At 34.5% G+C, this 13,354-nt stretch overlaps 3 protein-coding genes across 3 annotated transcripts; 2 read left to right on the top strand and 1 right to left on the bottom strand.

Moving 5' to 3' along the window:
- The first annotated feature begins 409 nt into the window (after window positions 1-409).
- Window positions 410-6,113, top strand: LOC103858973 (receptor-like serine/threonine-protein kinase SD1-8). The gene is made up of 7 exons (XM_009136443.3): window positions 410-3,574; window positions 4,271-4,405; window positions 4,503-4,693; window positions 4,773-4,983; window positions 5,064-5,301; window positions 5,403-5,553; window positions 5,643-6,113. The coding sequence occupies exons 1-7, from the start codon at window positions 2,182-2,184 to the stop codon at window positions 5,970-5,972; spliced, it is 2,649 nt and encodes an 882-aa protein (XP_009134691.2). The 5' UTR covers window positions 410-2,181; the 3' UTR covers window positions 5,973-6,113.
- A 243-nt stretch (window positions 6,114-6,356) lies between these two features.
- Window positions 6,357-8,716, top strand: LOC103858963 (U-box domain-containing protein 8). Its single transcript, XM_009136432.2, has one exon. It carries the CDS (start codon window positions 7,217-7,219, stop codon window positions 8,336-8,338), a length of 1,122 nt encoding a protein of 373 aa, XP_009134680.1. The 5' UTR covers window positions 6,357-7,216; the 3' UTR covers window positions 8,339-8,716.
- LOC103858954 (transcription factor bHLH103) lies at window positions 8,374-12,869 on the bottom strand. Its single transcript, XM_009136419.2, has 7 exons — window positions 11,587-12,869; window positions 11,284-11,506; window positions 11,113-11,211; window positions 10,821-10,886; window positions 10,622-10,687; window positions 10,445-10,495; window positions 8,374-10,340 (listed from the first exon to the last, which is right to left on the bottom strand). Exons 1-7 carry the CDS (start codon window positions 11,934-11,936, stop codon window positions 10,215-10,217), a joined length of 981 nt encoding a protein of 326 aa, XP_009134667.2. The 5' UTR covers window positions 11,937-12,869; the 3' UTR covers window positions 8,374-10,214.
- Window positions 12,870-13,354: the final 485 nt, after the last annotated feature.

The following is a 13,354-nucleotide window of genomic DNA, read 5'->3' as shown; positions in this document are numbered from 1 at the left end:
AATAGTTGAGCTTTCATATGTGTATATATAAAGTTATTTTTTTTTCTCATATGACAAGTGGTAGAAAGGTTTAATGATACCTATCCCCCATGAAAATTTACATCTTTTTATTCTAAAATAAATCTATCATTTTACAATTACTATTGAAAAATAGAAAATCATAACTTTACAATTATTAAACAAATAACATTTATGAATCTAATGGATTGAAAGTTTTATCACTTTACAATTATTATTGAAAAATTAAAAAAACTCATAACTTTACAATTACTAAATAAAAAAAACTCATAACTTTACAATTATTAAACAAATAGCATATCCGAATCTAATATATCAAAAGTTATAGGATTACAAGAGAAAGGAAAAAGGATAAATGCAATCTCAGATTTCCATGGTGATCTCAGAATTTCATGCTTTTTTTTTTTGCATTTCGCTAACATTCATCTACAATCAGGTACAAAGTACACATTCTAATGAAAAATGGCAAAAAAAGTTCATCTGACTCCAAATGATGACGCAAAATAAAAGATAGAATAAATAATGCAATTTCTCTAACTAACATGAATTTATCAAATTTAAGATTTTAGGCATATTTGTTGATATATATTACCTGAAAAGATAACAATTTCATAACATAATATATATATATATATATATGTGTGTGTGTATAAATACTAATTTAATATAATTATTGTATGATGAAGTCCACATTTATAAATTAATCTTATATCATAATTAAAATTAATTTTTTTAATCAAATAATAAACAATCCGGCTATTACACTTTCAAATTATAATGCATATATTTAAACATTAAAGTATCATGCATATATTTAAACTTATATTTCTCTTATAATAACTATGTAGAGTCTACAATCAAATTAATATATCTCCATATCCTTTATACATATTTTGTTTTCTAAAATACTGTTTAAAAATATTCTAGGTTATAAAACCATAACCAACCTATATCAATATTAGCAAAATCAGCACTACGCACCGGCAAACTCCTGATATGTATATAAAATTGGATAAATAAACATAAAAATCGTCATATCATTAATTTTAGAATTGCTCAAAACATTTACTTTTACAACCAAATCTGAATTATTTATAATCAAGAACACCCTTGGTTCTATCTCTTTTGTTAGATGATTTTATAAATTAGAATAAACAAAGTCGTGGGGTTGGAGCAATTGTTAAATTATAATATATTTTTTTTGTTAAATTAATTGGAAATTTGGAAGGAACAAACTGGAGGCTGGTTGGGAGAGAAGAATAGTTAAGTAAACGTGGAACGACACCCTTCTATTTTGTTTTCGGGGAATGCGGAATTAAATTAAAGTTGGTTCTGTTGGTGTACTGGAGTTATTCATTGGGAAGGAAACAAAAATCTCGAAAAAGAGCTCTCTTCAGAGCATATTCAATGAAATTTCTAATAGATTCTTCTTTTTTCTTGAACCACCTAATAGATTCTTCAAACGTTACAAAATGAAAAAAAAAAAAAAAATTAGAACATCACTATGTCCAGAATGAAGAAAATGTTTTCAAAAACTATTGAAATATTAAAACCAATTAAATACTATTAAACGAGTATTTCATGTTTTCGGGATTTTTTAAACATTTAATTATTTTTAATGTTTAATAGTTTTTAAGAACTTTTCCTATAAAACGCGATTGCTTTTTGAAACGTTCAAACTAAAGAAAATTTGCTTAAAAACTTTAGAAACTCATTCGTTACATGTCTTCTTTTTAGTGGTCAACTGTTATTAATTAGCATATAAATATTTTAACTTTTAAGAAATTCAATACCGTCTCTAGAGCCATCGAGGTTGAACTTACTACAAAAACACTGTTTATAAAAGATTCCCTTTTATATAACTCTCATAAACATACAAACCTGTTGACTCACTATTGGCTGGAAAAAAAATCAGAAAAGGAAGTAAAGTCGTTTATGTTAACTGAATAACTGTGAATTTGATTTATTAACAAAGATAACGCGTAGAAATGAAAAGAAGCCTGACAAAATAAATAAAACAACTTTCTTAACACGTAGAGTCAACTCTGAATCCGACTGTACATAAACATAACTACATATAGGCATGTTCAAACCTGGAAGACCAAGAAAATTAAAAAAGCATAGAAAGGAATTTATGTTGATAATCCAAGTAAATAAAAGTTCATGCATTTAACACAAAACATGTCCGATATCTCCAATGAAAAAAACAAATCCTCAAATTTACATATAATTTTCTCAACAAAGAGAGAGAGAAAAAACAAGAACACAAGAATGTTGTGCGGAGACATGAGAGGTGTACTCTTCTCCGTCTTACTTCTGTTCCCTGCGTTCTCTTTCTCTGCCAACACTTTGTCGGCCACAGAATCTCTAACCATCTCAAGCAACAAGACCATTTCGTCTCCTGGTAATATCTTCGAGCTTGGTTTCTTCAAACCCTCTTCGTCTTCTCGTTGGTATCTCGGGATATGGTACAAGGCAATCTCCAAGAGAACCTACGCATGGGTTGCAAACAGAGACCATCCTCTCTCTTCTTCCATCGGAACTCTCAAAATCTCCGACAGTAACCTCGTGGTCGTTGATGGATCAGACACAGCTGTTTGGTCGACGAATCTTACCGGAGGAGGAGATGTGAGATCTCCGGTGGTGGCAGAGCTTCTTGATAACGGTAACCTCGTGCTCAGAGACTCTAACAACAACGATCCAGATGGAGTTTTGTGGCAGAGTTTCGATTTTCCGACAGATACTTTACTTCCGGAGATGAAACTCGGTTGGGATCTCAAAACCGGGTTTAACCGGTTCTTGAGATCGTGGAAAAGTCCTGATGATCCATCAAGCGGCGATTACTCGTTCAAACTCGAGACAAGAGGGTTTCCGGAGGCTTTCTTGTGGAACAAAGCGTCGCAAGTGTACCGGAGCGGTCCGTGGAATGGAATCCGGTTTAGTGGTGTACCGGAAATGCAACCGTTCGATTACATAGAGTTCAACTTTACAACGAGTAATCAAGAAGTGACTTACTCATTTCATATCACCAAAGACAACATGTACTCGAGATTAAGTTTGAGCTCCACGGGGTCACTACAACGGTTCACTTGGATTGAAGCAATACAGAACTGGAACCAGTTCTGGTACGCACCAAAAGACCAATGTGATGAGTACAAAGAGTGCGGAACTTTCGGTTACTGCGATTCCAACACGTACCCGGTTTGTAACTGTATGAGAGGGTTTGAGCCGAGGAATCCACAGGCGTGGGGGTTAAGAGATGGGTCTGACGGTTGCGTGAGGAAGACGGCTCTGAGTTGTAACGGTGGAGATGGGTTTGTGCGGTTAAAGAAAATGAAATTGCCGGATACTGCGGCGACTAGTGTGGACAGAGGTATAGGGATTAAAGAATGTGAAGAGAAGTGCAAAAGTGATTGTAATTGTACTGCGTTTGCTAATACGGATATCCGAGGTGGTGGATCGGGTTGTGTTGTGTGGACCGGAGATATTTTGGATACCCGGAATTATGCTAAGGGTGGTCAGGATCTTTACGTTAGGTTGGCTGCTACTGATCTCGGTTAGTTCCTTCTCCTTTTATCTAAATAGATGTGGAACATTAAGGAAATAATACATCGAGAAGATGGTAATCATATAGAAAAAGAGTAAAAATGTATACCTATGGTTTTCATTTCTTACAAATTACAATCGATATCTTAGTAACGGTTGATAGAGTTAAATAACTTGTCATTTTTAGTAACGGTTGATAATAAGTTAATTTTTTTTTGTGAATAATGCGTTTTTCTTCCTTTGTTCGGTAAAGCGTGATGGCATTGAATATTGCAAGTCAAAGTTACATTGTTATTTGTTTAACAGACTTTGAATTTAAACCAAACATTCTTTTAAACTTGGTAGAGATGTTGACGTACGTGTTTGGTCCTTGCATATATGCGTAGACTTTATAATCCATATAATAGTTTTTTTTTTGTAACTTGGCTTACTCCATATAATAGTTCATACCTTAATAAAAATATTTTCGGACATTTTTCATCACTATTTATATAGTAATATATCTTTGATGAATAATAAATCTGAGTCAAGTGAACTTTCATCATTTTACAACTTACCATATTATGCACAAAACTTATTTACCCCAATGTTATTATATTAGTATGGTTTAAGATCCAATACCAAAAAGAAACTGCTTTTATGTTGACCATAGTTATAAGTTAACTATGGTAGGATATTAACCATAGTACCTCTTTCACTATTTCAGAGGACACGACGAACCGAAATGCAAAAATCATAGGCTCATGCATTGGAGTGAGCGTTTTGCTTCTTTTATGTTTCATCTTCTACCGCTTTTGGAAAAGGAAGCAGAAGCGATCAATAGCAATTGAAACATCATTTGGTAAACCGATAACTTTCCTTTCCTTTACTTTTAATTTGTATGATTTTTCTTTGTTCCTAATCATATATTTGACCGCTTTTGTGTGTGAGTGAAACAGTTGATCAAGTGAGGAGCCAAGATTTGCTAATGAACGAAGTGGTAATACCTAGTAGGAGACATATATCTAGAGAAAACAAAACTGATGATCTCGAATTGCCATTAATGGACTTTGAAGCTGTTGCCATTGCAACTGACAATTTCACTAACGCCAACAAGCTCGGTCAAGGTGGTTTCGGTATAGTTTACAAGGTAAACATTGTTGAAAAACTTGATTTCATAAACTATCAATGCAAAATACTTTGTCGTTTATTCGAAACTGTGGTAGTAGGGTAGGTTACTTGACGGGCAAGAAATAGCTGTAAAAAGACTGTCAAAAATGTCGGTACAAGGGACTGATGAGTTCAAGAATGAGGTGAAACTCATTGCAAGGCTTCAGCACATAAACCTTGTTCGTCTTCTTGGATGTTGCGTCGATGAGGGCGAGAAGATGTTGATTTACGAGTATTTGGAGAATCTTAGTCTCGATTCTCATCTCTTTGGTTAGTGCCTCAACTTCTTAATGCTCTTGTTCGAATCTTTGGAAATAAGTTAACACATTTTCGGTTATGATTGATTGTAGACAAGACTCGAAGCTGTAAGCTAAATTGGCAGAAGAGATTTGATATTACAAATGGTATTGCTAGAGGGCTTCTATATCTTCACCAAGATTCACGGTTTAGGATTATACATAGAGACTTGAAAGCGAGCAATGTATTGCTTGATAAAGATATGACTCCAAAGATCTCGGATTTTGGGATGGCTAGGATCTTTGGACGGGATGAAACAGAAGCTAATACGAGGAAGGTGGTCGGAACTTAGTAAGCAATCATTCTCTAAACATTACAGTGTGTTTTTTTTTGGGTGTTTTATAACCGATTTAACAATAAAATAAATTTTGAGTATAATCTTTGCTGTGCAGCGGCTACATGTCCCCGGAATATGCGATGGATGGAATATTCTCTACAAAATCAGATGTTTTCAGCTTCGGTGTTTTGCTTCTTGAGATCATAAGTGGCAAGAGGAACAAAGGATTCTACAACTCTGACCATGACCTAAATCTTCTTGGTTGTGTAAGCTTTAAAAACCTCTTAAAACCCTATCTTGCTTCGCACTCAAAACTCTGAAGAAAAACCTAAAATGATTCAATCTCTTTCCACAGGTGTGGAGGAACTGGAAAAAAGGGAAAGGGCTAGACATCGTAGATCCAATCATCTTAGATTCTTCACCATCAACGTACCGTCCACTTGAAATCTTGAGATGCATAAAGATTGGACTCCTATGTGTTCAAGAACGTGCAAACGACAGACCAACGATGTCGTCCGTGGTTATGATGCTAGGAAGTGAAACAGCGGCTATTCCTCAGCCTGAACAGCCAGGTTATTGCGTTGGGAGAAGTCCTCTTGATACTGATTCATCATCGAGTAATCAGCGGAATGATGAATCTTGGTCTGTGAACCAAATGACTGTATCGGTCATTGACCCTCGGTGATGTGAGCGTCACTGTGTCAATCTGTATTTGTTAAAATGATTAAAACTGAGTGATACAAGTATCGACTGTCTAACATGGTTTGTAACTTGCATAGTTTTTTCTATGTACGTCTCCATATCAAAGACATACTAGATGGTCCGATTTTCCTTTTTATTTTAAATAACTAGGAGATTATATTAGAACGAGATCGAAACTATGTCAAATTAATATTCATTTAGAAGACAAACCTCTCTTAATGATTCAAAATTTATAATTCTTCAACTTTTAACCAATAGTTTAATTTTATATTGGTTTATGGTCCATTTTTAAGTTAAACTTGTATTTTATATGTTGCCGTTTTCCGATTTGATCAACGAATCATGATTTTCACAAACTCACAATCTCTCATGCACAAAAGGATTTTGAATCAAAGAACACACCAAATTAGTCCCAAGTATAAACACAACAGTCGTGAGTTTTATGTTCGTATAAAAGGGTGATCAGTACAAACATTTAAATGCAACAACATTGCAAACTGTATTAACACCTAAAACATTTCAAAAATTAATCTTAAGCTTTGAACTGAAATGTGAAATAATAACTTTTTGAATAGACCTGTCAAACTGTGTAAGACAAGTGTCTGGTTTGTGAATAACAACGAACGTAGGGTAGGTGATTAGAGCACTGGAAAGCAAACAAAACTATGCTCCTATATGGACATTAGGCTAAGGATCCGTACCTTCAGCACTTTCCCGGGGATCAATATCACATTCATTAACACAGTTAAGATTAGCTTTCCACCACTCTACTTCATCCCGTTGAACAAAAAAAATAAAAAAATAATAATATGAGTTATAATTACACAATTATTAATTTTATAACTTAAAACTTTTCTTTGTACTTAGTCTAGTTTTTGATTCTTTTGATAATATGGACTAACATAAATGAAAGTGCTAAGAAGTTAACCTATATATAATTATTATAGTTTTGAGAAAGAAAAAAAGTCTATGCTTTTATTTAGTCGTGAATCACGTGATGTGCCTAAATTTTTTGACCGAAAATAACACAAGGGGGTAATATCGTCAACTCAAACAAAAACCATCCCTGCAAAAAGCTTCACGGTCCACAACACGAGCCCCCCCCCTCTCTCTCTCTCTCTCTCTCTCCCTCTGCGGGAATCTTATAAACCCTTTTCTCTCTCTCTCTCTCTTCTCCAAAGCTTATCTCTTCCCTCACTCTGAAAAAGACTCCCAACTTTCAAAAAAATGGCGTTCGAGCTCCCAAACGATTTCAGGTGCCCGATCTCCCTCGAGATTATGTCCGACCCGGTTATCATCCAATCGGGTCACACTTTCGACCGCGTCTCCATCCAAAAGTGGATTGATTCCGGCAATCGGACATGCCCCATCACCAAGCTCCCCTTGTCCGAAACCCCTTCCCTGATTCCCAACCACGCCCTTAGGAGCTTAATCTCGAACTTCGCTCACGTCAGCCCCAAGCAACAACATCACTCTCACTCCCAATCCCAATCTCAATCCCAAACCCACTCCTTGATTTCCACCCTCGTTTCCCGATCCTCCTCCCACGAGTCGAGGCTCGAGTCGCTGACCCGGCTCGTCCGCCTCACGAAGCGTGACTCGTCCGTACGGAGGAAAGTCACCGAGTCGGGCGCGGTTCGCGCGGTTCTCGACTGTGTTGACTCGGGCGATCGCGTTTTGCAGGAAAAGTCTCTGTCTTTGCTTCTCAATCTCAGTTTGGAAGACGATAACAAAGTGGGTTTGGTAGCCGACGGTGTGGTGAGACGGGTAGTCGCGGTTTTACGGGTCGGGTCGCCCGATTGCAAAGCGGTTGCTGCTACCCTGCTAACGAGTTTAGCTGTCGTGGAAGTGAACAAGGCCACTATTGGGTCTTACCCCGATGCGATCTCTGCTCTTGTTTCTCTTCTAAGGCACGGGAATGACCGGGAGAGGAAGGAGTCTGCGACGGCTCTTTACGCTCTTTGTTCGTTTCCGGATAATAGAAAACGGGTTGTGGATTGCGGGTCGGTGGGGATACTGGTTGAGGCGGCTGATTCGGGGTTGGAGAGAGCGGTGGAGGTGTTGGGGCTTTTGGTTAAGTGTAGAGGAGGGAGAGAGGAGATGAGTAGAGTGAGTGGCTTTGTTGAGGTGTTGGTTAATGTTTTGAGGAATGGGAGTTTGAAAGGGATTCAGTATTCTCTGTTTATCCTCAACTGCTTGTGTTGTTGTAGCCGAGAGATCGTTGAGGAGGTTAAGAGGGAAGGTGTGGTTGAGATATGCTTTGGTTTGGAGGATAATGAGAGTGAGAAGGTTAGAAGGAATGCTACTAACTTAGTCCATACTTTACTTGGGAATCCGATGGAAGCTTAAAAGGATTAGGCTTTTGTCATCAGGTGGTGGTTTTGGGGATTGTAGTTCTGTTGTTTTTGTGTTGTCTGGTCTGAATGTGGAGGTAAAGTTGGGGGGGTTTTGTTGTGCTGGATTCTCCTCTTGTAGTTCATGTACAAATGAAAGGAAGAAGAAAACAAAAAAAGGCGTAGGTTTTCATCAAAGCAAAATGCAAATGCTTTTTTAAGGTTTTTGTTTTTGTGTACATTCAAAGAAATAAAAGGATCATACAGATAAGTCTTCTTCAAGAAAATTGTAATCTTTTACCATTTTCATAGTGTTTTTAATGTCTTCTCTGTTGAGTCCAACCATTAGTTGTAAGTATTCATTCTTACATAAACGTTTAATGTTTTTGGTCAATGAAGCATTTTCATTTTTTTCATAGCGTTTAATCCCTTACCATGTTGAATCCAACCCTTTGTTGCAAGTATTCTTGCATGCTCTAACCGGTCAAGTTCAGGTATCGTGGTGCCTAAAAATTTCACTTAATTTCTAATGAATAGCAACAGTAGTGATTGCACTTTTGTTTGGTTTTTGATTCACTCAATTTAGGTACACACTGTTTGCTAGTTGAATCACTGTGTTGGTATATGCAGAAACAGTGATAATCATTGCTTCTTACAAATCAATTTAGTCTGAGCACTTGATTGATCTATTTGGTTTTGTGTAAACATTCATGGATTCAAGAAATTAAATCCTCCAATTTTTTGGTTAGTATCCTAAGAACTTTGATGATTCTATAAGACAACCCTGTCTTTGTAGTGCAACAGTCACTGAGACAAACCAGTTAGTGTACTTTATGATTCTTGTCTACTCGAATTAGGGTTATTTTTTAGTTTCAATTGTGGCGTGCTCATAACAAAAGCATTTCGTCTATAGTCTGCAATGATTTCTTTCTACTAAAATAGAGTGGTGTTTTTTTTTCGGTTGACTCTTGCTTTTTTTGTTCTTCGGAAACAGTGCTTAAAGATGATTGTTGTATGTTTTTTATTCAATCATATGCCTTGATTTGAGGGCACACAAACAAAACAAAACAGAGCTGTGTCCTTTGAGTATCATCAAAAGGAGCTGCTTTATTAAAGAGAGATTTTTTAATTGAATATCTTTTTTGTTTGAGATATTTGGGGTATCCTGATCAATAGTATGTACATCGATGAGTTTCTTTAAAATATATATTTTTCATTTAAAAATATTAATATATACATATAAAAATTATAAAGAGAAGAGATAAGACAATTATTTATCTTTTAAAAAGATATTAAAATAGTTTAAAAAATCTTAGAAATTTTGGTTCTTTATTATTGATCTAACTTTTTTAAAAAATTTAGTGGTAATAGTAAATTATATTCATATTATATTTGATATACTTTGTCAAAATTATATCAGTGCTGAAACTCTAACGTATCTAATTTAGTTGACAAAAACACCATTTTATTTGTCTAATCCACAGTATTCCATTTCTTTATATAGATTCTGACAGGTTTCACGGACCCGGACTGTGAAAATAAATAATTTGTGTAGTGGAATCACGAAACTTTGAAAAATACATTTAACTCTAATATTAGCCTAATTAACTAATATCTCACGCATTCTTGTTTTTTTTTCTGCCGTTAAAACGACAGAATAATTGAACATAAACATAAAATAGTATGGTTGGTAAAAAAATCCGCAAAATCACAAAATCAATTCTTTCTTTTTTGGTGATACAACTAAACCGTAGGAAGTAAACCCAACGAGATAACACATTTCTTAACCAAACTAACATCGGAATTTACAGTTCTTACCAAAAAAATAAATTATGTTCGGACATTTGTAATAATTATATTTTTGGTTTATTGGAAGAGTTTAATTTCAGAACTTAAATGAGTCCAAAATGCAGCGGAGAGGTGGAGAAAGTACTTGAAATCGGAATCAGACAAAGACCACGGCTTCGAAGATCTTGTCCTAGACTAGAGTCTTCAGCATGAGTACCATTGTATGACCACTAGAATTGGAAAAAAAAATTATGGTCAGTAAAGCAAAGGACAAAAACTAAACTACTTCGTGAAATATAGCTTATAGAGTTGTTTAACCGTAAAACTTAAGTACCTGCTTCTGTTCACCAGATCCTTTAGAGTTCAGTTGTGGATTACTCGAGACCTATACAGTTTTTAAATGATCATACGACAATAATTAGGTTTTATATGAGAGTAAATAAAAGTTAACATATATTATTTCTTGGTCTAAATGTTAACAAATAATTTATATATTATGAGATAAACTTACAGTGATTTGTTCTTGAAGAAACTTGATGTACTCTATAGCATCATGTAGGACAGAAGCAGTGTCTGTCTGCAGAAATGATCAGAAATCAATAATAGTTATAATTAAATGAACGAATGAAATAATTAACAAATCTTATTTAACTGTGCTTAATTAATTCAAATATTAATACAAGTTATAACTGATGATGAAGGACACCAACCTTGCCAAAGGGTGAAACTAACTGCTGAAGGGCGGTGATTCGATCTCCGAGTTTCTCTTTACGAACCTTCTCAATCAAAATAGTTTATCAGCATAAAATTTAAAAGTAAGACATTAGAAAAATAGTTATATGTGACAAGTACTTATATATATATTTCTATTGCCATACTAATTTTGTCTTTACATGCTTTTAATACTAATGAAACTATAACTTTGACAAGAAAAAGGGACTAATTCATAGTATTATTATAATAAAATTGGTGCAATTGTGCTTGAAATCCTTTGTTACTAACTTTGAAGCTCGGAAATTGTGTTGGTGTCTCGAGTCTAGGCCTTTTTAATGGCGGTAATGACTCAATATCTTCGAGGTCTTCAGTTTTTTCACTAGCTCTCTGAAAATAGTCACAACATTAGGTCTACAATTAGATTGACTGTAATGGAAGAATATAAACAAGTTTACGTACTTCGCAAGTAATTAGACTCTTCCAGGCTTGTATTTCTTCATCGTGTTTGTCTCCAATCTCGTGATCAAAGACTGATACGGTTCTTGATTCGTTCAAGAAAACGTCATCGAAGAAGTGAAAGCTTTCGAGTAGTTCTGGTTTCACACTAGGAACAGATAGTTCACTGTTATCAAACAATCCTTCTAAGAAACTACTTATCGGATCGAATCTTTCTTCTTCACGACTGGGAAAAGAAGGTTAAAACTCAAAATCTTGATTTTGCATCACATCAGATATATATGTGTAAAAATTACAAACACTTACTGGTTATATTGGTTCCAAGCATTGACTTGTGAGGTGGAATCAAGATTTCTATTGCTTGATAATGTAGAAGTATGGCTCTTGTCATAGGTTTCGGCATCAATGTTATCAATGTTTTGCCATTCAAATCCGCCAATATCGATGGATATTTCAGTAGAACGTGGCTGAGACAAGTCGGAGAACATGCCGCTGGGGAAACTCCACCATGGTCCGGTGCGAACTCCGACGGTTTCAAATTCTTCCGTCATGTCTTGTTGGTTAAGTAAGTTATTTGGTTTAGTTTTGTTTCTTTTTACTGCCTTGGAAATATTGGAGCTTGCATGAAGACTATGATATTGATGATGGGTTTGCATTTATAGGTGACGATGTGGTTTTAGTCAACAAACTTGGATATATTTATTTATAAAAGAAGAGTCGCAAGAATTTTATACGTATCGGTATACTTAGTTGATAAATTATAATATATTAATCTACATAATCCATAATTATGCGACAAAATTAGGTATCTTACCGGTCAGGAGTAGTCGCTAGGAAATTAGGTCATAAGCAAATAAGTTAAAAGACGACATCCTTTAACCAACGTACGTAAAATGTAGCTTTTAGTTTTGATTTAGTAATTAAAGGCATGAATCATGATACAAATCACAAATGTGAGTTGGTGACCGTATTAATTTCTCTAGCATTATACACAATACTTTGAAATTTTAACTAGTTATTTAAATAATTGTTGAATTTTGAGTGAGATGGTAGTACTATCTTATAAATAGTTTGACGAAAAAAAATGTTTGGTGTGCATGTAGTCTAAGGTAAAGAAAAACAGGTTATAAATTTGATTTTTATTAACTTTGTACATATATCTCTAATGATTCATTCACGGTGTATTCTATATATTTTTCTCGCAAAATTAATGGAAAATACATCCAATATGGAAAATATTTTGGTATATGAATACGTACACACAACATAAAATAGTAAAGATATATAAAAAGAAAAGAAAAAGAAAGTCAATATTACCAAATCCATTGGCAAAAAGGTTCTCGCTCACACAAAAACCAAAAGTGGAGTTTCCTGTTTTCGGCTAATATATAACATAGTCAGAAATCAGAATACATTGATCGTAAGTGGAGTTTCTTTTTATCAGGAAAGTTTGTAAAGAATGTGACTACCGAATTGTTGGTATTTCACTAACAAATGTTTTTATATGTACATTACTATATGGATTAAGCCATATATACCATACACTCGAATTTACTTGGGTTGTTTAGTTTTGACCTTTTAATTCAGAATGATTCCCAAAATCTTCTTTCCTCATATATATGTGTGCTCATGTCATAAGGTTTGACTTCATCACCAATGATTTTAGTTATTTGTTTAGTTGATATATAATATACATTAAGATTTGTAGTCGTGTTATAGTGAATTAGGTTACACACCAACTTTCATAAAAGAAATTCACCAATTAAACTATTATTTAATTAACATTAACTGGTTTGGCCTTTTAACTAATTAATTTTAAAATTCGTTTTCATAGGATCTTAGTTCAATAGAATTAGACTCTTAAGACCAAAATTCTTAATACTAGTACATAGAGCTGTTGCTGTAAGTCATTTGACTTTGTACAATTTAAGTTATTTCGTTCCATTGTAAACAACTATACGTTCTCTAAAATCATACTGTTACTTGAATAATTCGTGGAGTGGGAAGGTATTTAAAAAAAAAAAAAGTGGAGTGGGAAGGTCAAAAGTGTTATAACGGCATATTTATATTCGGT

This window comes from Brassica rapa, chromosome A01 (assembly GCF_000309985.2).
Source record: "Brassica rapa cultivar Chiifu-401-42 chromosome A01, CAAS_Brap_v3.01, whole genome shotgun sequence".
In the NCBI taxonomy this organism is placed as follows: Eukaryota; Viridiplantae; Streptophyta; class Magnoliopsida; order Brassicales; family Brassicaceae; genus Brassica; species Brassica rapa.
This window is presented reverse-complemented; position numbering and strand designations above follow the sequence as displayed.

What these genes read in the sequence shown, in the direction of transcription:
- LOC103858973 (XM_009136443.3), top strand. Translation starts at nt 2,182, where the DNA reads ATGCATTTAACACAAAACATGTCCGATATCTCCAATGAAAAAAACAAA. An exon ending in GTTTCGGTATAGTTTACAAG is followed by an intron (nt 4,694 to 4,772) that starts GTAAACATTGTT and finishes CTGTGGTAGTAG; the next exon opens with GGTAGGTTACTTGACGGGCA. An exon ending in ACCTAAATCTTCTTGGTTGT is followed by an intron (nt 5,554 to 5,642) that starts GTAAGCTTTAAA and finishes CTCTTTCCACAG; the next exon opens with GTGTGGAGGAACTGGAAAAA.
- LOC103858963 (XM_009136432.2), top strand. Translation starts at nt 7,217, where the DNA reads ATGGCGTTCGAGCTCCCAAACGATTTCAGGTGCCCGATCTCCCTCGAG.
- LOC103858954 (XM_009136419.2), bottom strand. Translation starts at nt 11,936, where the DNA reads ATGCAAACCCATCATCAATATCATAGTCTTCATGCAAGCTCCAATATT. An exon ending in GCTTGGAACCAATATAACCA is followed by an intron (nt 11,507 to 11,586) that starts GTAAGTGTTTGT and finishes TTCTTTTCCCAG; the next exon opens with TCGTGAAGAAGAAAGATTCG. An exon ending in GATCTGGTGAACAGAAGCAG is followed by an intron (nt 10,341 to 10,444) that starts GTACTTAAGTTT and finishes TTCCAATTCTAG; the next exon opens with TGGTCATACAATGGTACTCA.